Source organism: Lissotriton vulgaris, chromosome 8, assembly GCF_964263255.1.
Source record: "Lissotriton vulgaris chromosome 8, aLisVul1.2, whole genome shotgun sequence".
In the NCBI taxonomy this organism is placed as follows: domain Eukaryota; kingdom Metazoa; phylum Chordata; class Amphibia; order Caudata; family Salamandridae; genus Lissotriton; species Lissotriton vulgaris.
Window position 1 is genome coordinate 688760063 of NC_141696.1, and position 25039 is coordinate 688785101.

Genomic DNA, 25039 nt, shown 5'->3' on the forward strand with positions numbered 1-25039 from the left:
GCTCAATTCCACATGCAAACTCCACGTTTTACATTACTGTATCATATTTAATGTTCATCATGTGAACTTCTGAATATAGTCTAATGTCAACCTGGAATTTTCATTGTAACACTGTAAACCAAAAACCCACATTTAATGTGCTTTTCATTTTCTGAGTTTACTGCTTTCTCAGTTCATAGTTTGTAATTTTTAGCGTATAGTAATATACATCATCAAAAATATAATTGCATCATTTAGCATTTGCCATTATGTTTAAAAAAACTCTTACAGCATTTCAACAAATATACAAATGCTTTTATTCTCCCAGTACCCAACCTTAAAACAGTGCCCCCATCACCCAAAATAGGGTCTGATGTTGATAATATATAATACAAAATTATATTTCAAGGCATGGAGACTCAAGAAAGTTTCTACATTAAATTGCTGCTCTCTTTTATAGTTTATTCCCTGAAGGTCACTAGCTTCCAAGTATATATATCTATATATATATCTTTATCCATATACTTTTTTTGTGTGTGTGTATATATATATATATATATATATATATATATATATATATATATATATATATATATATAAAGTCAACTGTTTAATATCACATTTTATATTGCCTGCACAAAATTGAAACACAGCAGTGCACTGGTAGCATCAATAGAGACAACTGCATCAGGACCAAAGAAGACTTACGTCACAATTCAGCAACAATTAGGAAAATCGTTTTACCAGAGCTCCCATACAGCAATCCAAAAACTACCTTATACACTTGGGTCAAGAGCGGCAAGCGTGTGCACCAAGGAAAAGACATTTATACATGCGTTTCAATGAAAGAGTGTGAGTGTGTTAAGGAGGGTATAAGTGCTTCCACGTCGGAAGAGGAGTCGTGTGCAGAGTCATCCAACAAATTGCTGTGGCAGATAACCAAGAAAAGTTCAAAATATGTATTTTTCCATTCTTGAAAGTCTTTAGAAGTCAAACCGGGATTCTCCAGAACTCTGTCGATAATGGCTAGTTCTCCTTCTCTGGCCTGTCGAAAAAAAGGAAGAGGAGAAAGGGAATTATTACAAAATGTAGGCTTGGTCCAACTATTTTGTCGATCTAGACTAATGTATATTTTATTACACCATCATCCTACATTTGCAGTGTGGGTACATTTTGTTTTGCAGTTTTTAAATAGTGTAAACTCAACCTGACGGCATTGGAGCGGTTTACATGAGCAATGGTCACGTTACACAACTTCATATTCATTTTTGATGTATGGGGAGATAACATGATTTGCCCCAATCACAGTTCCAAAGTCAGCAGCTCTAGACGTTACGCCACACCCTCTCACCTTCCCACCTTTAATAATTATATGTTTGACGCGGCACCCGTTTTCTACCATCAGATTTAGTTGGTACCAATGTCCTTACAAAATGTGAAATGTGGTGTATTACCACAGACAAAATGGATTAACATGTTTGTGAGTGCGTTATTTCACATTGTTTGCTATAAGGGCAGGACAGGCCTTTTATTACACCAGGCATTTTTTCCAGTGGGCGGGAGCCCTTGAAGACAGGTTTTGAAAACCCAGAATAATTGAGGCAGGCAAAGGTGGCCTCAAGAGAGCAGAAGGAGTGAGTGGGAGAGGGGAAGTAGAGATAAAGCGAACAGAGACGGAGAAGAGCGAGAGTAAAGAAGGAGAGAAATAAAATAGCCACATGAAAAAGGAGACAAAATGATTGGGGCTGGTTTAAGCATTTTTCCAGGACTATTAGTGGTTCCCCAGTCTGGCCATGTTTCCTATCAAAGTATACACTGAATTCAAAAACACACCTTATGTCACTCGAAAATGTTATTTGTACAGGTTATTTCTGCACCTAATTACACTAACCTGGTACAAGTCAATTTGGTAATTGTTACAAATTTGAACTTATGAACCTCAGACCTGCCATTCGTACCAAAGAAGGAAAAGTTGTATCTTCAATTAAGGCAATTGTGCAAATGCTGACTAGAAATATATAACTCATCATCCCATTGCTGCGCCTCAAGGAGAGAAAGGGTGGTTGTATCAATGCATCAGTGGCATTAATCATACAACCAATCACAACTGATGAAACCAAAACCTGTGTGTTGTCGATTGATTGCACTTGCATCATCACACCATGCCTTCTTTCAAAGCTTTGTGTTGTAACACATCATCATGGCACTCGGGGTTATTTATGGCATTTTGGCATAGGGCATGCCTATGCCAAAGTGAAAGTGCAGGAATGCACTGTATTTAAGCAATACAGTGCATTCTTGACCTTTCAGTCTGCGCTTGCGCCATATCGGCAGCCTAGCGCCAACGTAGGCACCCTTGCACCATGGTACAAGCGTGCCCACGGTGCAGGCAGTATTCTTTTTGTGCAAGAAGGGGACCCAACCTTCACCAAAACAATCTTAAGAGGTGTTTTTCTTTTTCTATGTGTGCGATAGAATGCAGCACACACGGTTAGAGAGAAAAACAAGTAGAAATTACGGTATTTTTCTTTCTTACGCCTAAGCTCGGGAGCCATATGCATTTGGTGCTTCCCCAGGTTTACATGTTTTTGTAAATCTGGGGCAGCATCAAATTCCATGGGTGTTGTGTGGGAAACCCCACCACAGCAGCCATGGAACTCCTCCAGAGCGCTGAGTAAGGTGATGCAGCTATTTGCGGCGCGTCGCCTCACTCATGATTTATGAGGCCACTCAAAGCCACGCAGGGAGGCTTTGCATGGTTTCATAAATATTTATGAGAGCCCTGAGTCACGCATGTATCACTTTGAGTGGCTTTGATATTCTGTACTTTATGTGGAAAAGGCACTCCATCAGGGAATTCTGACAGCACTGGTGATCCTGGTAACCTCCTTTCTCCAAACCCTACTTTGAACTCCTTTGGTTCCTCAGTCAATGAACCAATGCAAACCAGTCTCAACCTTCTAGGGTCATGCCACAAGCACATGGTCAGCGCAATAAAGGTCTTTATATCAAGCCGATCCATTGCATACAGACACATTCTTAAAGCATTTTAGGATAGGTGATATTAAAGGGGTAGGGACATTTCATCCACATCCTACACTAATGGGATCTCTCTTGGGTGTACACCTGGTTACTTACTCAAACACTGGTATCCCTATTGACATTCCCCAGTAGGTGCCACCTCTTATTCTTCCCTGCTTGCACACTGCAACATGAGTTCATTTCAGTATTGCAATTGCCAGAAATACTGAATATTTCAAATCTTCCATCTTTTGTTGGTGGTATCATGTAATACATAGGTCTTCAAACTGTGGGGCGGGCCCTCTGGGGGGGCACCGCATCCCTTCAGGGGGGGCGCGCACTTCACACCACACTGTTGCTTCCAGGCGCGAGACGTGCCTCTCAGCCCGGGCTGCTGCAGCTGCTGTGGGCTCGGTTGACGGTGTCAAGAGTCACAGGTCTTTAAAGGCCAGAGGCAGTCACGACGATTTCGGAGAGGGGGTGGGCTAATTCTCATGGTCACGGAGATGCAGGGGCTCTAAAGGCTGGAAAACAACAAAGCCTCATTAACGTGTAAATGGTCTATTAAAGACCTGTGAAGTACTTGTGCGGCTGCCAGCTCCAAAACGGTCTGTGTGTGTGCCCGGGAAGTTGCCTCAGCCCGGGCTGACACACACGATGGGTGGGGGGGTGGGGTGGGGGGCTTAGGATGCTGAAGCCTTTTGAGCCCATGGGTGTTGTGCGCCTGGCAAAAACCATGGGGCTTATTTACAAGCCTCTTGCACCACTTTGCGTCACTTTTAACATGGAAAAAGTGATGCAAAAATGTCGCAAGGGGCTTGTAAATCTGCCCCCATGTGCATATTTACATACCTTTGTAAACTGATTAAAGATGCTGTTTGTTTTCTGGTTCCAGTACTCCCTGTGCCCCCACTCTGCCTATTCCTTACATTTTACATTTTACTGCCTTAATGTGAGAATGCATTTCATGAAAAGGAATATAAAGATGGGTTACCAAAATAAAAATGCCAGCCATGTGCTGTTTAAAGAGCCTGCAAAGGCCTTGTCTTGACACTAAATAGGGTTATAAATAAAATAGTATATATTCCTTTGTAATGTGACGTTTAAATCTTTGTTCCCTTTAATTATAAGTCATAGATCATTCAGGCAGCCTTAGAACACAATTAAAAATGCTTTCTATGTATTTTTTTTCTGTTCCAAGTATGCACTGATCAGTGCTGGAAATAGGCCAAACCAAAGTTTAGATGGTGGGGCTCGGCCGACTAAGGTTTGAAGACTTCTGATGTAATATATCAAGAACGGTGGGTTTGTTTAATAGATTACTGTACACTGAGGATTATAGAGTTCTGGCCACTTCTTGTTTTGGAACTTGCTAAAATTATCCCTTGACGTCTTGCTTCCTCAATTAGATGTCAACATTTCCCAAAAAGCGCTCACCTATGATTTATTCATAAACTGTTCAAACTCTTCACAAACCCCATTGAAATGCTTAAGGTAGTGGAGTGCTCAGAGTGGACCACTTTTGTAAACCAATGTTTAACTAAACTACAGTCTACAGTTGGGCTTGCGGTATGTATACATTCACTACTTGAATCTTTTCAAGTGTGGACGTTAATTGAATATTTACAAATATTATATACATTGGATTTTCTGGCACACTGAAAGTTCATCTTTAGTGAGCGTCAGTGGAAGTTAATTAATATAATTTGCATGTGAACGCCTGCCTACGTGACTGGGAAGATAATCCCCTCAGGCATGTCACCATAAAATGTAGTGTAGTAGTACCCTCTGATATTGAATGATAGTGAGACTTATGTGGGAAGAAGGAAACTCCATACGTATTTTTTTTCTACATTTCTCTCTTTGTGATTTCTAAAGCGACAGGTTTAGCTTTTTACAGTTCAAAGAGTAATACAGTTGGAGCCTGGTGAGCACACTGCAGGAGTCTAATGCAGACCATAGTTGGGCGTTGTGTTGTCATCCAGAATGCAATTTGCAGAAAACATCTATTACTTGAGGTCTGAAAGACTGGAACAATGACTGACTATTGTCTTAAGACTCTGTGCAGGTCGGCAAAGACTATGGGGCATATTTACAAGAGCTCGTCGCCACTGGAACGTCACTTTTTGTGAAGTTCCGGTTGACATAAACCCTCTGCTTTTTTTACAAGGCGGCGTTAACATTAATGGGGCTTAACACCCTCACTTTCACACAACACTTAGTGTGAAAGGGGCTCGCATTCCGCCACTACACCCATTGCTTTTTGACTCTGCTCCCTATTTACGAGGGTTACAAGGCATTCTGCAGCACACATAGAAACAGAGAACCGCAACTAGTGATTGTTCAAGAAGGTGTCCCTTCCTGCACATGAACAATCATTCCCTGCAACAAATGCACCCTTGCACTCTGGTGCAATGATGCCTGAGTTGGCCTAGGCAGCTAAATTTAGCACCAGCACTAGGGGAAAGGCAGTGGTGCACCACATTCTTGTAAATACGGCTCATGCCTCCATTTCAGAATTACGGAGTGCAGCGTTAGCAATTTTGGCTTAACGCCACGCTCCGCCATTGTACTGCAAATATCCGCCATTGTACTGCAAATATCCCCCTTTGTGTGAGAGGGAAAGTTGCAACAGATTGGAATTTCCACAGAGTATGGCATTCACAAAGTGTTTGTTAATTTTGTACTTAGGGATGGATTATCAATTGGGTGCATTGCTCTATTATGGATCCATATTGGGTGCATCTGGCTCAAGTCAGGACTTGGTGCATGATTTAGCTAAAACAGGTTCATCACAGTGCATGCATTAAGTGATGGAGTTAGCATATGCGCTGAGGAGAGCACAGCAGGGAAGCACAAAGTGGCAGCTCAAATAGTTTATCCATGTTGATGTACAGGACCCCACAATCCTTAATGATGCCTTTGAGGGCCCCATGGGTGCATTTACCAGTTGCAAGCAGCTGTGGGAAGTCATTCTGGACCCTCTTCAAGGCCATTTAGTAGTATGCCGCTATAGAGACTTTGACTGTGTCTTTGCCAGGCCACCCTTGACCTGCCATTTCCACCTGACTTTTTTTTTTCTTTCTTACACTAAGGAGTTAGGTACTTGGCCATGAAGTCGGCTGGACCATCAATAAATTGTGTACAAAAATAATTGCCAACTTCACCTTACTTGACACCTCCCAATTGAGGAAAACAAACCAGAATTACTATATGGTCTGTTTAGCATATTTACTTAATACCTTTTTGCTTTTTTAGTTCATTATATTCGAAAAGTTTTAGGTACAAAAAAAGACACTTAGATACATTCAACAATTTCAACATAAATTTTCAAAACAAATTACATTCCACATTACATATATAAACACCACATAAATTGACATTACATATATAGACACGTATTAATTTTGATCAACAATTAGACTCATATAAATGATCTCTAACTAAACAAAGGACAAAGTAAACATTTAGATACTATTATTCAACAAGCAGCAAATTAATGCATTTCAATTTGTCAAAGTCATTAAATGTACTGCAAATTAATGCATTCCTGATTCAAAAGCCGACGCGTTTCAAACCCATTCCTGTCACTTTATGAGTTCTCATCAGGGCTCTGTCTCTTTTATTTATCTACAGGATATATGTAAAAAAAGAGAGAATGGAATTCTATTTTAGTATTTGGGTATATTTCTTGTCAATCACCTCTCTACCGTTCGCAAAATGACAAAACCTGTACCTGAATCCTTGCCGGTCGCGTGCTCTAGTATTCACTTTCTAGATCGTGTGTTTCTTTATAATGTAAAGTATCATTGTCAGGATTTTTATCTTTTCTTTAAGAGCTCGGGAACTTGTTTGCAAAAGCATTGCTAAACAGCCTACCTTGTATAATCTTTATCTTTGTGTTTGCACCCTTATCGTTTTTATGTTTCGTGATGTATTCGACTACTGTGAACAGAATGGAAACATTTAATTTAGTATAAGTTCTTCATTTGGTTTATTTGTCTACTTATCCTCCTAAAAAGGCGACTTGCTGAGGATCACACGATACGTGGTCAAGGGGGGGCAGCCTGGATCAGAATTCTTTTAACTTAATTCTGCAGTTACCTAATTAGCCACTAGCCCGCCTCATCTCCCAAGCCAAACTACTTTTTTCTTTTATTTATTTGTAAGAGGATAGGAGCGGGAGGGCTCAGACGGGATGCAGGCCATGTCAGCAGGTGCCCAGTTAGTCCGGTCCAAATACTCCCTCCCTCCACCTGCAGTCCCCATGCGTGTCCTTCCACACCAGAAGGTGGCACGCTTTCTCTTTTTATTGTGAGGGTCTCTGTTCACCGCCAATGCGTTATCTCATGTAATATAACTTTTGCTTTTGTAATTTGTTCACTTGTAATGTTTTCATGTATCAGCTCTGTTCCTATTGTGAAGCGCTCCGACACCTTCGGGTAAAGTCCAAGCTATATAAAAACGCATAAATAAAATCCCAGAGCAGCAGGTAAGCCGTGGGCGCACATCCGGCTTGGGGTCTTGAAATACGACACTAAAGGCCAAGCCTGCTAAAGACCCTGCAATAGTGCATGCAGTCATGTGTAAGCCTCCGTCCAGCATGCAGGGTCTTTTACTGAGGGACAGAGAAGCGGTTGGTCATCTTCTTTCAAAGTCCTCTGATGTACCGAGGCTAAGACACACCAGTTTGCACTATTCCGGTAACTTAGCTAGCAGATCTGTACAGTCATATGCATTGTGGTTATGTGCCTGTACTTGGAGATCCGGGGCTGTGACTGGCACCGTGCGTTCCAGCCACCTATAGGCTGACCCTACCCAGGTGAGCCCAGCCCCACAGCGAATCTCTGTTAGCGATGACCTAAGGCTGTCTCCCTGCGTTTGCTTCTTATAATCTTCACAAGATTCCGGAACTGGGTAATACAGCAAACTAGCAAAGCAACACATATAGGCTTCAATCCTGCTCTTCAGCCTCACAAACCTATGTAATCCACCCGCCTGCACTCCGAGCATCCAAGGTCACAGAACCTGTCCAAGGGATAGGTTTGTGTTTGTGCAGGCCGGGGATGAGACGCTGGCTGTAGGAATATATATGATTGTCCGACCAACCCTTTAATCCTGTGCTTCCGCTCCCTCCTTCGCTTCAACATTCCCCCTGCTCCTTGAAACGGGCGTCAGAGCACTGGGCAGAAATGGAAGAGCTTTGATAGCGGCAGACTTTCTGTCGTTCATTGGGAGGGCACCGAAGAGCTGTGCACCCTCACCGTCGGGCTCTGGTGGCAGGGGTTGACCAAGCTCTCACGGCTGGGCACATACATCTTTCTACTTTCCGACATCCTGTGATTCTGGCCAAATCACTTAATCTCCCTGTACCTTAAATGAAAAAAAAGAAATGGAAAAAAAGAGCCATAAAAACTGAAAGTGTCCTTGTGTGTAGCGCTATTTAATTAACTATCTAATTATCATATTTGTTTCAGATAATCTTACAAACAATGTGGGCCTTTGTACAGTGTCATTTTTGTATATGTCCACCGTTTGAGCAGTGTGTCATCTGCATTATCATGACATATTGCACTGCGTTCCTAGTAAGTTAGTTATTTGTGGAAACTAAGAGAGAATTGTTCTGTTCTCATTTTTGGTATTATTTGATAAGTGATCAATGATCCCATTACGACGTTGTGGACCTCGTAAGTATGAGATGTACTGTGATAAGTGAGTCTCATGGGACAATTGTTGCATTCTTCGATTGCTCATGTGTGTTCAGCAGTAGAGCCTGTCCTAACACCTTTTCTCACCATCTCATGTTTTTACACTCCTACACTTTCCACACAAGATAGGATTAAGCCTCAGACGTGCACTTCTAATTTGGTGCCAGGGCCTCTTTTCTTTCCCATTCTGACAAGCAGTGGCCTCCTCTTTCACGCCTTGTGTTGTCACTATTGTGGCGTATGCTTTATTTTGTTGTCTCACTGTTGTGTCTGTGAGTCTTCTTAACGTACAGCCCACATGTCAGTAATGTGGCATGCCATGACCCTACCTATTTATTACATTTCCAGCTATGGGCCAGGAGCCAAGGCTCACACATGCTGCCCAGTACCCATCATCTTCCTATATGGCTGCAATAGTATGCCAGCTTGTCTTGAACAGCAGTGATGTTCTTCAGGCTGGGCCCTGGGGAATGTACTTTTCAAGGGGAACTGTCATTTTCTTTTTGTGTGCAGTTTTATAGCGCAAACTAGAACCGAAGGTATCATAGTGCTTTACATGAGCACCATTTACGTTACAAACGGACACATTACTTTTTGTTAGGCACTGGGAGATTAAGTGATTTGGAACTGCCCCCGCCAGGCTACCAGATTACACAGCCTTAGAGGACATCCTACAGTTCCACACTGAAGGTAGGATTGCTTTTCCTGTTTGTTTGTTAATTGAGCTGCATTACAATGACTATTTCAGTGACAGCTATTAAAAGGTCTTGATTTTCAAGCTATTATTGTGAAATTTTGTAAAGTGGTTTGACAACACAACACAAATCCAAAGTAAATCCTTTCAGTGTTTCTAGGGAACTTTAAGTATTGCGTTCAAACCACATTATAGTGGGCTCTCAAGAAAATAGTTTTTTTAACCTTAATGGCAATGAAACTGAGCATGGGAGGTCTCTCGGAAAAATGCGCGAGTTGCTTGGGGTTTGGTAGCTCACGATGATTTTCACTGACCAGAAGTAGCTCTCACTACACAAAAGGTTGGAGACCCCTGGTTTAGATGCTACAGAAAGACATGAGTTGCGGCTAGCTTCAGACGAACAAGCTGCTTACCTCTGGTAATGCATTGTCTGGCACAGACAATATCTAGCTGCAGATTCCTTACCTTTGAATTTCACATGCGTCAGACTTGATCCAGAAACTTTGCGAGTGCAGTACCCCTGTATGTGCCATCGAGTGGCTCCATTCAGCTCCATGTGAATTCGTCGGCGTTGTTAGAGTCAGTTATGATATCGCAGTCACCTATATAGGTGCAACCCAGGAATGGGGACATCAATACTTTTCATTTTTACATGTCAGAAGTGCAGAGCCATGAAGTGACTGACTTGAGTTTGTGTCATAACTAGTGCCTTGAAAAAGGGAACAACCTTAGCCCTTACAAATGAAACCACAGAAAAGGGGGCATGGATGGTTCTCAAAGGAATGTGCAGCTAGATACTGTCTCTACCAAATAATGCGTTACAGAAGCCACACCATCCTGGCAGTGGACTGCAGACTGATTTCTCATGGTATGAAGTCCTGCAGGACTGAATGGGCAAAATGCCCATCCCTGCGGACCTGAGTGTACAGGCAGTAGTACTCGTCAAACATGTCAAAAGTTGCCCGTGTTGCAGCCTGGCTGATGTCCAGGACTGGGACACTCCAAACTGATGCCGTGGTTGCAGCCTTCCCCCTTGTGAATGAGCTTGTAAGCCCTCAGTGGGCTGCTTTTTAGCCAGGGTGTTTGGTATCTTAATGCAGAGAACGACCCAGCGAGAAATAGTCAATTCCTGCACTTCCTAACCTTTTTTAGCTCCTACATACCCCACAAATAGTTGATTGTCCACCGGAACTCTTTTGTGTGGTCAAGGTAGAACAAAAATGCTATTTTTGGTTCCAGACAGTGGAGATGCTCTTCTTCCTTAGAGGGATTAAAGGTAGCAAAAAACGTGGACAGCGTAATTGATTGACTCATATGGAATGGGGTCACCACCTTTGGCAAAAATAAAGCCCAGGTGTGAAGCATCACTTTATCTCCAAAGATCATCTTATAGGGAGGCTTGGATAGCAATGCCTGAAACTCACTCACCCTCCAAGCCAATATTATTGCCACCAGAAAAGGTGTTTTGATGGTAAGCAGCCAGAAGGGGACAATTATGCGAAGGCTCTAAAGAATTGCACATAACAAAAGTGAGAACCAGATTAAGGTCCCACTGTGACATGAAAAATGCATTGGTGGTAACATATGTACAAGCCCTTTTAAGAATCTATTTACAATAGGAGATTTAAACAAAGAGGGTTGGTCTGGCAGCCGCAAGAAAGTGAACAGAGCAGAAAGATAACCCTTGAGAGTACTGATTGCAGAGCCCTGCTGGGCAAGGGTAAGAATGAAAAAAATTGTAGAAAGAGAAGCAGAAAGTGGGTCAATGAACATTACTGTACAATATTTCACAAACTTTTGCCAACGGCAGGTGTACACCGTCTTAGTGAAGGGCCGCCTGGCAGCCAAAATTACCTCACATACTTCATGAGGAAGGTTGAAAGCTATCAACTGTGCCACTCGATCTCCATGCATGGAGGCAGAGACTTGAGAGGTTCGGGTGGAGGACCCTGCCATGATGCTACAACAGAAAATCCTCCCAAAGGGGATGCCTGATCGGAAGATCGATGCTCATTTTTAGAAGATCATGATACCAGACTCTCCTTGCTCTGTCCAGAGCCACAAGAATGACTTGAGCCCAGTCGTTCTTGATCGTTTTGAGAACCCTCGACAGAAGTGGTATGGGTGGAAAGGCATACAGTAGGCCTGAGATTCACTCACGACAAAAAGCATCACAGAGCAACCACCATCTTGGATCACCAGCACACAAAACTGCTGACATTGCACGTTCTCTTCGTAGGCGAACAGATCTAACCATGGCTCTCTTTACTGTTGAAAGACACCTTGCGCTGCCTTCAAATGGAGACGCCACTCGTGATCCACTAGGCATCGATGGCTGAGTTTGACTGTCCTGGTCTTTAGAGAGCCTGCCAGGCGTTGAACCACCAGGGTTATGGCCTGCTTTTCCAGCCATGTACAGAGATGAAGAGCCTCTTGACAAATGGTCCATGACCTCACCCTGCTCTGCTTGATGCAGTACCAAATTGCGGTGGTGTTGTCCTTGAACACCTGCACTAACGTTCCCTTGACAAAAGGAATAAATGCCTTCAATGCCAACTGGATCACCTGAAGCTCCAACAAAGTGATGTAGAGTCCCGACTCCACTGGAGACCAGTGTCCCCCGATCTCCAGCTCTCCCATATGGTCACCCCATCCCAGGAGTTACGCAGCTATCACTACTGTAAGATCTGGTTAGGGAAGAGAAAGGGGTCTGCCTCTGACCCAATCACGGTTTGTCAACCACCACTGCAGGTCTTTGGCAGTTCCCGCTGAGAACTTGACCATTTCGGATAGTTTCCCCTGATGCTACGTCCACTGGAACTTTAGGTCCTACTGCAGAGCCCGCATGTGCAGCATATGCCATCTGGCCTGTTTTATCAACAGGATGCAGGAGGCCATGAGACCCCGCAGCTTCAGTGTCAGGCTACCGAAACCCAGGATAGAGGCTGAAACATCGGTATCATCACCTAAATATTATGGACTCGCTGCTCACAAGTTTAAGCCTGAAACTGCACTGTGTCCAGAACAGTTCAGATGACAGGGAGCATCGTAGAAGGAGTCAGCAGGTGTTTATTGAGAACCCCAGCAAATGCAGGATGTCTGCCGTAGTTTGGAGATGGGAGACGACAGCCTGGGGCGAGGATGCATACAACAGCCATTCGTGAAGGTAGTAAAAGACTGAAACCCTTAACTGTGCAGATGAGCTGTAATCACTGCAATCACCTTGGTGAACACCTGAGGTGTGCTGGTAAGGCCAAAAGGTAGCACTGTAAACTAAAAATGCTTGTAGTAACATCTGTGGCCTGGCAGGATGGGAATGTGAAAATATGCACCCTGCAAATCCAACACTACCAACCCACCACCTTGGTCTAGGGCAGACAAGACCTGAGCCAATGTGAGCATCTTGAACTTCTCTTTTTTCAGGAAGAGATTGATGGTCCAAATATCTTAAATGGGAACAACCTATTGTTCTTCTTCAGAATCAAAAAGTTGCGGGAATAGCAACCACTGCCTACTTGTGAAATCTGAACCCTCTCTATAGCCCCCTTCGCCAGGAGAGCTGGAACTTTCTCTTGGAGTAAAGTTAGATGATCCTCCACCAGCCATCTTGAAGTGGAGGAATAGAAAGAGGAAAAGAATGGCAGAGACTAGTCCTCAGTTTCAGTTCAGTTTTTAACGTCTTTATTTCGATTTTTCATCATAAAAGACACACACATACACAAAATTACTTTAGATACAATTAGTACAACGAAGTCATAAGATCATAAATATTTAAATACATATACTAACCAAATCAAAAAAGAAGAAACAAGGCAATTAAGGTAAAGACAAAACAAATCTAATTAAAAATCTCCATTAAACATACTTATAAAGACGTCAGGGGGAATTTTAAAACATTTGAGCATATAAAAATTAGCAGATCTTCAATACTGATAAAATCGTAGGCCAGAAAAACCAGTGGGGTAACACAGTATACAGGTTTATTTAGGTCAAGATACTATGAGCTGACTGATTGATTTTATCCTTATCAACCAAGCCCACCCAAGGAATTTGGCCAATCCTATGGTTAGCCATTCAGATGTGTTGGTTCTCAGGATATACAGTGCTTCGCTACTCACTCGAGTGTTAAGTCTAGTACATATAGGTTTCAGCCACTTATTACGTGGTTCACAATAAGCAGAACAAACAAATAAAAAGTGGCCAATTGTTTCCTTACAAACAGTACAACAGGGACAGAAACTTGACTCTGACCTCTGCCAGCCGCTAGTAAAAGCCCTCAGCGGCAGAGTACCTACACGGAACTGATGGTATAGTTTCCTGTCTAATGTTTTAAGGATAACATCCCAATATACTTCTTTATTAGGTACTACTTTGTGGAGCAAGAACTGGCCTGTCAAATTCATTTTCTCAGAAAATGCCACATGTTCCGTTTTTACCATGGACCAGAAGAGAAGTTTGAATTCATTCTTAGTAGGGAAGGTGTGAGATCCCGGCTCCGACCAAAGCAAGGGGAGACCCATTTCAGTAAGAGTGTTCTTAATTAGCTTTAGCCAAGGTATACCACCTGCCCCTTGTTGCGTTCTCACATCCTGTAATTCCCGGGCAAACATGGCCAACTCCGGGGTGGACCAAATACGTCTCCATAATGCCACCATCCTATAGAGGGCCTGGTGTTTAATGGTATGCATGCCCATGTCCATCAGGAGTGGAAGAACTGGTGTTGAGGGGGGGAGACTAACTAGGTTTCGGAGGAATTTATTCTGTATCCTATCCAGGACAGACAGGTCCACACAACCCCAAATGTCGGCCCCATATAGTATGGCTGAACTGATTTTAGCACTATAAATTTTAAGTGCGGGCAGTACTCTTTTAGTCAGGGAACACCGCTGCTCTTTAACTAGACAACCAGTCAGACGGGCAAATTTCAGACAAAGCGCCGCTACTTGATCTTTCCATTGTAGCCTATAATCCAAGGTAACACCAAGATATGTCATTACATCAACCTGCTCCAGTTTAGACCCATTCATTAAAACATGTCCCCTCAGTGGCTTTTTCTTAGTTAGGACCATGAACTTGGTTTTATTAATATTGATCTCAAGATCATTCATAGTACAAAAGTCCATGAATTTATTTATTGCTACCTGTAAACCCTTCTGCGTCTTGGCCAATATGAGGGTATCGTCTGCAAAAATTAAAAGAGGGAATTTGGACCCACCCAATGAAGGAGCATCGGTGGGGGTATCTGAGAGAAACTTTACCACCTGGTTGATGAAGAGTACAAATAGGGTAGGGGCCAGGACACAACCCTGCCTCACACCGCGAGTTACGGGGAAGGAGTCGGTAACCTGGCCCTGGTGACCCCATCTGACTCTTGCAAAGTTACCCTCGTGCATCCTGATGGTAAGCTCTAATAGAGCACTAGGGACCCCCATCCTTCTCAGTGCTGCCCACATCTTCTCTCTGGGGACCAGATCAAACGCTGATTTGAGATCCACAAATGCAGCGAAGATCTTCCCATCTCTCAAAAGCACAGTTTTCCAATAAATCATGACGAATCTTAATATCTGATCAACTGTGCTAATGTGTGCTCTAAAACCCGCCTGCATTGGAGACAGAATATCTACTTCCGTCATCCACGAGTGGATTTTCCCTAACAGCATTCTAGCTATTACTTTTTGTAGGGCGTCGATGAGGCTGATGGGGCGATAGTTTCCCGCATCAGATCTATCCCCTTTTTTGTGCACTGGCAAAATTTCGGCCCCTTTCCAGGAATTTGGGATCCTGGTCCCTCTAGCTATAGCATTTGCTAAAATTAATATATACGGGACCCAGTGTGTTTGATCATATTTGAAGAGGTCCGCAGGGATGCAGTCCATGCCAGGGGCTTTGCCATTCTGCACTTGTTTAAGAGCAGAAATAGCTTCAGTTTCAGTAAAAACAATGTGATCAAGTGAGGCCACCCCAGACTGCACACTGGCATCTTCCCTAATAGTAGTATGGGAGATCCGTTCCGTGTGGCTGAACTGTGCCTCGTAGTGCTTGACCCATTGCTCTGCCGAAACATGGTTTACTGGAATATGTAATTCTCCCGCCCCACCCCATTTCACAACCTCCCAAAATTTCTGTTGGTTAGAAGAGGTACTTGCCTGGTATAAATCTAACCAACGCTGGTCATCCCATTTAATTTTTGCCTCTTTTAGTGCTTTCTTATAATTCACCCTGGCTATCCTTATATCCGGGCATGATTTAGATTTAATGGCCTTTAACAGGGAGCTGTGGGCAATACTACATGACTTATCATACCATTTCAACCTAGATTCTGCTGGGACATTTTTTCCTCCTTTCACAGGTTTGATAAAAAAAGATTTTAGTTTACTAAAAAGTGACTCATGAATTGTCCCAATCTGATCAAGTGGAGTTCCAGCCTCAAGTATGGGTACCATCTGTCTTGTAGCCGCTAGGACCTCCATGGCAATCCTGCTAATAATGGCAGTATTGTCTTGGAGCCCAGCCCATCTTACCCTCCTACAATCATTTGTGAGACCAGCATCTGCTGTGTCAATATTAGTTGCAGGGTTCATGTGAAGACCCTCATCCACAAAAAGTTTTATTATCAAGGGGTTATGATCACTCTCAGATCTAGTGACTATTTCCATATCCACCAGTATTTTCCAAAACTCTATCTTTATCAAAAAATAGTAAATGCGGCTCGAGTTAAGGGAGTTATCGAATGTAACTTTACCCATCTGGTCTGATTTGGTCCTACCATTCGCTGCACGCAAGTCCCATTCCAGGCAAAGACCCAACCACTGCATGGCTGCCTCCGTTACTTTTTTGATTGGAGGGATAGACAAAGGAGGAATATTCCAAATCTGATCAATATCCCCATAACCCCCACCATCAAGATTAGGAAACGGTTCAAAGCAGCAGTTGAAGTCGCCTGCCACCATAACACATTTGTCACTGCTAATGTTATTCAGTAGGGAGTCAAGTTCAGCTACCACTCCCGCAGGCTTCCCACCTGGTGACCCTCTAGCATATATATTAAACAGAAAAAAGTCCTGGTTATTTTTACCGGTTAATTTCAACGCTAGGATATCATTGCTCAGAGTAGGGATTTCCGTGATGGTAATGGCTAATGATTGTCTAATCCAAATAACTAGGCCTCCTGAGGGGCGACCCTTCGGTCCCTTACTAGCTGGTTTGTGGTAATTAAGATAACCGACCCGATAAATAGCGTCGGTTGACCAGCTTTCCTGCAGGATAATAACATCATGTAAATCCATAAAGGAGCCCCAATCAGCCTCTGACACTTTCCCCTTTAAGCCCGCTATATTCCAAGACAAGACTACGAGGGTGTGAATTGTTTTCTCTACCATCTTAATGGTTGGGTTAACGACAGCCTTAGTGATCGTCAGTCTAGGGATACCTGACAAGAGTGCTTCCCTTGTTTCCACCCTCTGTGGATTAACGCTGAACACAGGGACGGTCTCTGCCCCAGGGACACACTCATTTTTTAAAGAACACGTTACTACAGCACTAGAACACCCATTAATCGGTTGTACTATATCATGTCAATCCACACCCTCCAGGCCGGAAAGGGGAGCAAACCGGTTCGCAAGGTGGGGATAGAACATTGGATAAAGTGGGGTGTCAAAATTGAATCTCCCTCCGGTCCTGTCCCTTCTGGAATGATGAAACGGGGTGTGGGATCTATTTGTAAATAGAGCTGGATAAAAATAATGCAGTAGTAGAGTTTGTACATCCCCAACTCTACCGAATCTTGGTTCCCTGCAAATGTATTCGGCAACCCAGGGCTCTCTGAAGCTAACCACCACACAATCCCCCTCAAGATCTTTCTTACCATAGCCAATCCAATCCACCCTCCTTACATTAAGTATCTCAGGATTTAAATTAGGAGGTAGTGGCCGGTTTTTATTAAGCCAGAATGTAACCTTATTGTAGAGATCCTTGTGAGTTTCTCTCTTGCCATCTACAAGCGGGGCCACACCAGTTAAAACAATTGTATAGGGTACTGACTCCGGTGGAAGGTTCACACACTGTTTCTTTGGGATGGGTTTGGCAATGGACTGATGACTAATATTTTTGCTCCTAACAGAAGTTGAATTTTTCGGAACCTGTTGGTTTTTAACAGGATTTTGCCTTGCAGGGTTCACTGTAGAAGCTACTTTCTTAGGATCGGGTACAGTTTTTGCTTGCGGGGCCTTGGCTATAGAGGGTCCCACTTGTAAATTATTAACCCCCGCTTTATCATTTGTCTTAATATTGGGCTTCAGAATAGTCGGGACGGGAGTGGTCAAACCAGCAATTGCTAAACTGGCGAGGATTCTGTCAGAAGTTGCTATATTGTCCTTCACTAGCGAATCTATAGAATCCATTTTAGTATTTAGTAACCTTGTCCTTTCAAAAAGAGGTAGGAGTAACGATTTGAATAGCAACTCAATTTTAGCCAAAAATATCTCTTCTGTAATGCTAATCATAGTCTCACCTCCCCCTTGCTGGACAATAGCGTTAATATTGGGTAGCTGTGGGGGGGAGGATGAGGCATTTCCCAACCCCTCAGTTTGTTTCTCTATGACCGGTGAGTCTACCCTCTTGCGTTTCCCAGGGTTGTGAGTGGGTGTTTGTTGTGGATGAGAGGGGGAATCCAATAGTTCAGTACTAATGTTAAGGTTTGGTGAGTCTGAAAGACCAGTATTATCCCTGGACTGATCTAAACAAATAGTCCCGCTATTTTGCAAATTATCATGTGCGGTATTAAAGGCGCCTTCCTGGTAAGAATCCACTAGTTCAACTGTATGGTTCTCAGGAGCAGTTACCAATAATACTTCGGCATTACTATCCGAATTCAACGTCGAAAGTGGGACAGGGGAGACAGCCTCATTAATTTTACCTAGCGAAGACCGCTTACCAGTAATAATATCAAGTGAGAGGCGTTTTTCAACCAGGGCGATCTCCTTCTCTAATATAGCAGTGGAACGCTTAAAAAACTGATCAATTGTACCAGTAAAAGTACCATTAGAGGTTGAGACCTGAACTTCCCTCTCCTTACCAGACCTTAGGGGCATTTTTGATATTCCTTTAAAAAATATACAACTAGCAATACAATGACCAACCTTAATACTTCATCAGCAATGCCACTCAGGCCTCAATATTTTAACAACACTTTAGACACGAGCAGTCACAAGATTAAATTTACCAAATAATAAGGGTCAAGAATAGGTGGTCAGGTAGAAAATGTTAATAGTAGGGCCCAGCCCGGCCTCCTCAGGCCCCGGACGGCCACAGACGGTCCCGCCCTTGTCCCGGGCTTCTCCCGGGACGCTCCCGCACGCTCCCGCGTAGCGGGTAGTTACCTTCACTTAAGTAGGAAGTCCATAGGATTAAAGGCGGGGCGTGGTGATGGCCAGGGAGAGCGGCCAGCTGGTCAGAGGCGCGGTGTGCAGGGACTTCTGGGATTGGAAGTCCTGCCCCGCTCGCTCGCAGCCCTGGTCCTCCCACGCTGATGTGTCACAGATTACCCTCGACCTCTGGGGCGCAGCGGGACCCGCGAAGCGGGTTCCGCAAGTCGTGAAGGGCTGACAGGGTCCAAAAAGAGTGTCCGTAGAAAGCAGCAACAGGCAGCAAACAACAAGGGTTTCCTCCTGAATGATCTGCAAGACCCACTTTGTCAGATGTTATAGACCTCCAGTGGAGGAGATGGTTATGGATTCCCCCTCCAACCGGAGCAGAGTGGCATTGCAGTCTCAAACTAGGAGTGCTTGTAAGCTGCCGAGGGCTGGGTGGCAGAGTACTTCTGGCTTCCATTCCGAGGTCGGAATGAGCTATGTCCATGTCCTCGCACAACTTGGCAAGTCCATGCAGGTCAGTGGCTGGGATACAGTTGGCGCAGCTGTAAACCCCTCCCACTGCCACGAAAGAGGTGAAAGGTAGGCTGGCCATGGGTGTTAATGAGAGGCCTAAGGATCTGGCCGGACCTTGACAGGCGACAAACCGGCATCTCTGGGTTGATGTAATCGTTCTCTGAAAGATCAAATAGGGTGATTGGTTTCCCTATCTGAGGATTGTTTCCTTTACTTTTCCAATCCAGCATTACAGCTGGTTCTGACTTGGTTTTGCATAGTTACCATGCGCTGATTTCATGCATGCAACAAATTCTAATTGAATTATATACGTCTTTGACTTGATGCATGTCAAAAGAGTCTAGGACCATCTGTTTTCTATACTATATGATACCCAGGTCCGCGGACAGTGAGTGGGTTACCCCATTAGTCTATAATGGGCAAGGATCTGGCTGTAGCATGAGAGTCCTTGAAGTGCTCACCAGATGGGAGGGGATCTCAGAGGAGAGGGGTAGTGGGGCAGAAGCCAAGGAGGACCCACCGCTAGACCCAGCAACAGAGGAAACCAAGACCTCTTCGGCCAGTGAGGAAGAATAGCCACCACCCGAGCCCCCTCCCGCTGAACCTTCAGCAAGAAGGCAGGAATCAGAGGAAAGGCATAAAGAAGCCAAGGAGGCCACCAGAGAGACAAGGCATCCATCCCCCAGGCGACCACCTCCGGAAACCTGGAGCAGAACAGGGGTAACAAGGCACTGCATCGGGAGGCAAACAGATCCAGATCCGGAGTCCTAAACCTCTGGCAAAGCAACCGAAAAGTCCGGGGAGCCCGACACAGGGACAGAGACGAATGGAACCTCCGGCTCAACGAATCCGCCACCACGTTGTCCACATCCCGAATGTGCTGAGCAGATAGGGCCAGAAGATGCCGCTCTGCCCAATCTGAAATGGAGCAGGCCACCAGATTCAGGAAAGAACTGCGGGTCCCGCCCTGGTGATTGATGTTGGCCACTCTTGCCGTGTTGTCCGATCTCAACAGGACATGGCAACCCCTCAGATGAAGCAGGAAGAAGTGAAGCGCCCTCTCCACAGCAGACAACTCCCTCCAGTTGGACGACCTGCGTGACGCCAACGGGCCTGTACTACCCAATGATCCAAAGTCGCACCCCAGCCGGACGCGCTGGCATCCGTGGTCAAAACCAGAGGAGGAGGCAGATGGATACACAACCCCTTGGAAAGGTGGGCAGAATCCAGCCACCACTGGAGAGCAGCTACAATGAACAGAGACACAGGAACAGCATAGTCCAAGACAGGAAAGGGGACCCACCTCTGCATATGCCACAGCAGAGGGCGCAGATGAACCCTGGCCCAGGGTACGGTGAAAACAAACGCAGCCATGTGACCCTGAACCTCCAGCCACTGCAGGAGCGGAGCCGCAGCCTGGGACAACAACTTCCTCAACAACGACTGAAGACGATGAATCCGGGAGTCCGGCAGGAACACCTTGTCGAACACGGCTCCGATAAAGGTTCTCCGGGTGGCAGGCACCAGGTGGCACTTAGGCAAGTTGATCAAGAACATGTGATCCCTGAGCGTAGTCATGGTCAAGAGAAGGTGGCGAGACTTGACCTCCAGAGACAGAGCCTGAACCAACCAGTCTTCCAGATATGGGATCACGGACACCCCCAGGAGATGGAGATGTGCCACCAAGGGAGCCACCACCTTGGTGAACACCCGGGGGGGCGGACCAAAGACAAAAAGGAAGGAAGCAAAACTGCCAGTGCTGACCCTCCAGGCAGAAGCGCAGGAAACGCTGATCCCCACAGCCACGGGGACGTGAAGATAAGCGTCCTGGAGATCGAGAGGGGAGAGCACCTACCCGGACTGGATCAGCGGAATCACCTTCTGGAGAGTCTCCATCTTGAATGGGATCTTTTTCACAAACAAGTTCAGACCCCGAAGGTTGATGACCATTCAGAACCACTGTGATCTTTGGCACCACAAAGATGATGGAGTAGACACCCATCCCCAGTTCCTCCTCCGGAACAGGGACAACCGCATGCTTGCTGACCAAAAAATGAACACCCTCCAGCAAGGCCAGACGGCGGGAGGCATCCCGAGGAGTCGAAGTCACCACCACCCCGTAGGGCGGGGGAGGGGACAGGAACTCTATCCAGTAACCCCGAGACACAACCTCCAGCAACTATTTGTCGGAGGGCGTCAATTGCCAAGCAGGAAGAAACAGGCGAAGTCTCCCACCAACCACAGGTGGACCACCAGCGAGACCGACCTCTGGGACGGCATAGTCAGGAACGCTGCAGGCCAGACCCAGCACCCCGCTGGGAATTCTTCTGAAACTTCTGCGGAAAGGACCGGTCAGAGCCACGCTGACTCCTGAAGGAAGATTGCTGAAACCTGGAAGGCTGGCGGAAAGACCTGGCACTGGCGAAGGAGGAACCCCCAAGGGACGGAAGCTGACTGAAAGACAAGGAATGCTTGGGCCCCTTAAAGACCTTATGCAGCTTATCCTCAAGAGAGTCACCAAATAGACGGGTACCAGTGAAAGGCAACCTCAAAACCAGGTAATGCTGAGCCGCATCCGTCCAATTCCGCAGCAACAGGTTCCGATGGGCAGCAATAGAGGAACCACAGGACATAGCAGAAGCCCTCACTGAATCAAAGGCGATGTCCGAAAGGAATTCCGACTGGCGCTCCATGGACAGTAATTCCCGACAGCTGCCACCGTCCTGCATTGTAGAAAGCAGGGCTTTAAAATCAATCAGCAAAGACTGGGCAACATAGGCCCCATAAACACCAGAACGAATAGCAAGGTGAGAGGCAGCATAAAACTTCTTTAAAGCCGAATCGATCTTCTTATCCACACCGTCCCTCAGTATGTTATCATCCGCCATGGAAGGACGCCCCACATGACTGGCCACAACGGAATCAACCGGGACAAAATCAGGCAAGGAGTCCGCCATATCCAGCAAAGGATAAAGCTTGGACATAAACCTGGGCATAGCGATGTGATCCGGGTCCTTCCATTCCTTCAGCAGGACATCTGACACAAAGGGGTGCACCGGCAGAGAAGAGGCAACAGGTTTCCTAAACTGCGGCAAGAGCCCATCCTGACTGGTGCTGGGCGCAGAATCATCGGGAAACCCCAAATTAACCCGAACATGGGAAAGTACATCAGGCAAGAGATCCCTGGAAATGTACTTACCCTGAAGCTCAACAGCAGCGAGAGAAGACCCATCAGACTCATCAGAGGAGGAAATATCCGAGTAAAAGGCAGCAGCACCAGAAAGACCACAAGCAGCCTTCTTAGATGCCTTCATCTCAGACAGCGTCTCCAGGGTAAGGCACTTTATCCAATCATCATCCCCCCTGGCACGCTTCACAGGAGCAGCTGAGTCCCCTCTGGATACAGGGGAAGAGGAAGGTACAGGAGAGGAATGCTTCCTCTTGCGATGGTGCCTGCCCATAATGTTCCTTCACTGGTCACAAAATAAAATATTGTGGAACAATCCTAGGCTGCCCTGATTGAATGTCACATTATATAGCTGTAAACATGCTGGTTAATGGTGTATTGTGGAACAATCGTTCGTTGCCTTGATTGACTTGCTCCTTAACAATATACAATCGTAAACAAGCTGATAAATGATGTATTACGTAACTACACTTGACTGCTTTCTCCATGTGATAATTCCCTTAGAGAAATGTTCCTTTCCCTTTCCTTTTCCTCCTTGGAAAGCACTTCTTCTCTTGCCCGTAACAAACGGGACAGACACATAAGGATCATATGTTTAACTAACAGATTGTTTAACAACAGTGCATGCTATGACGCTTTTGCACAATGTTTCTTCTTTTTAGAAAATACAATTTCTTTTTAGAAAATACAACTTCATTTACCGCTAACAAACAGGACAGTCACAGAAGATTCGTACGTCTAGCTACCGGATTGCTTAGCAACGGTGGACGCCATGATGTCATTGCACACCGACGCTCGGTTGCTTAGCAACAATGACGTCCTCGAGACAGAACGCGGAAATAGATATAGTCGCGTTCGCAGACACAGTGCCCCATAAGGATTACTAGAGCCGAACGGACGGTGACTGTTTTGAATCCCAGATGGGAAAATGATAATTTCTTAGTTACGGTGAGTGTGGCGGACTGAGATTGTATTTATCGATCAAATAAAACCGGAACCTAGCCATGCAACGAAGTACTAGTATTTATCTACCCTTCCTCTAATTTAATTTTTAGATTGCTGAAATCTTTCACGGATACCTTGGTAGTGAGACCATGGCAATTAATCGTGCCTTACACTAACGGAGGAGCTATTTGAAACCTCTACTCAATGGTGAGTTTAACAGTGAGAGTTCAAAATAAACAACTGCAATACTCACTCTAAGCTCAATACAATATACCAATAATGACCCACACAAACCTTAACTTACAGATCGTTGGAAGCAATTTATATACGATCAAAAAATGAAAGAAAGCCGCCAATAGACATGATTGAATCTGGATAATTACCAAAGGTCAATTCTGCTCCAAATAGGTGAGTCGACTACACCCCTGGGGTCTAATTAAAACTCTTCGGTAATGTTTAATTAGCATAATTTTGACAACTGGATCTTGTCGTATAGATTCATCAATAAAGAAGAGGAGACCCTGACCCAGCAGAACCTTGAGGTGTCTGACTTACGAAGATATCTGGTAATTAATTAAAACAATTTTACCCCCAAAATTAGTTTTATCTTTTTAATGCAAATCCTGTGCAAAATCCAAACCTGATGGTCTTATTTTTAATTGAACCAACATGCGCAATATTCCTTTCCCTGCCCCCGTCCTGAAGAAGACCCGCTTGAGACCCACAAATAAGGCGTCTATAGGGTCGAAACGTCGACAGAATATCATATGGACCAGTTAACCGCGTCCAACACACCACAGCTAACTAATATAGCGTGTTGGATTGGAGTATCATTAAATCAGGAACCGGCTTTTCTAACTTTTCTTCCCCTTCATTCACTTGTATATAGATCACTAATTGTTATATCACTGAGTCACAATTTCTTCACTTTATGTCACTTTGTTCATTGATTTGAATTGGTGCGCCGTATTTTGTATTTAATCCCTATGCATATATTAAGGTGTCAGTTGAAAAGAACAAACAAAATCATGAATGAAAAAGTAACTCAATAATTAAAAACCTTTACTGACACTTTCCTTTGTTTGGATTTGCACTTTAATGATTTAATCGAGGTGGCATTATAAGTAGTAAGGTTATGTCATGATTACAGTTGAAGACATGTACAGAATTTAAAGCAATTGTGTTCATACCCGACAGAACCACTGTTGAAACTATTAATGTATTGCCCAGGTTCTTAGGGATACTGGGCTGCCCCATAAGAAGTTTTCTTCACAAAATACCAGCAGCAGTAGAAGCAGGAAACACAACCAAAAACACCCTCCCAGCAAATATATAAGGGGAGAAACCCAACCAATTAGCCCCCCATGGAGGAAAGAACCGCAGAGGGCGGAAGAAATTCAAAACGACCAATCCTCCACGCGGAAACTACCAGCAGCCAACTCTACGTCCCTGGTCCTGGTAACCAAGCCGTCGGTCAATCACAGCGGAGGCCGAATCGAAACCATGAGAGGAAGGGGCGGCACCAAAGCGAACCCGCGGCCAAACAGCCAGCGTGGGACGCCAAGCAAGCTCGCCGCAGGGGAAGCGCCACAAAGACAGGCGCGCCGGAGCCCACCCAGGC

General features: G+C 44.9%; 1 protein-coding gene across 2 annotated transcripts in view; it reads right to left on the minus strand.

Annotated features, from left to right (window-relative positions):
- Positions 1-668: 668 nt before the first annotated feature.
- Positions 669-25039, minus strand: part of CNKSR2 (connector enhancer of kinase suppressor of Ras 2) — a 1783347-nt gene continuing 1758976 nt past the window's right edge. For both annotated transcript variants that reach the window (XM_086934554.1, XM_086934553.1), the window contains one exon: positions 669-1024. In XM_086934554.1, coding sequence (XP_086790680.1) covers positions 806-1024 — 219 coding nt within the window. In that variant the 3' untranslated portion in view covers positions 669-805. The remainder of the gene's footprint in view (positions 1025-25039) is intronic.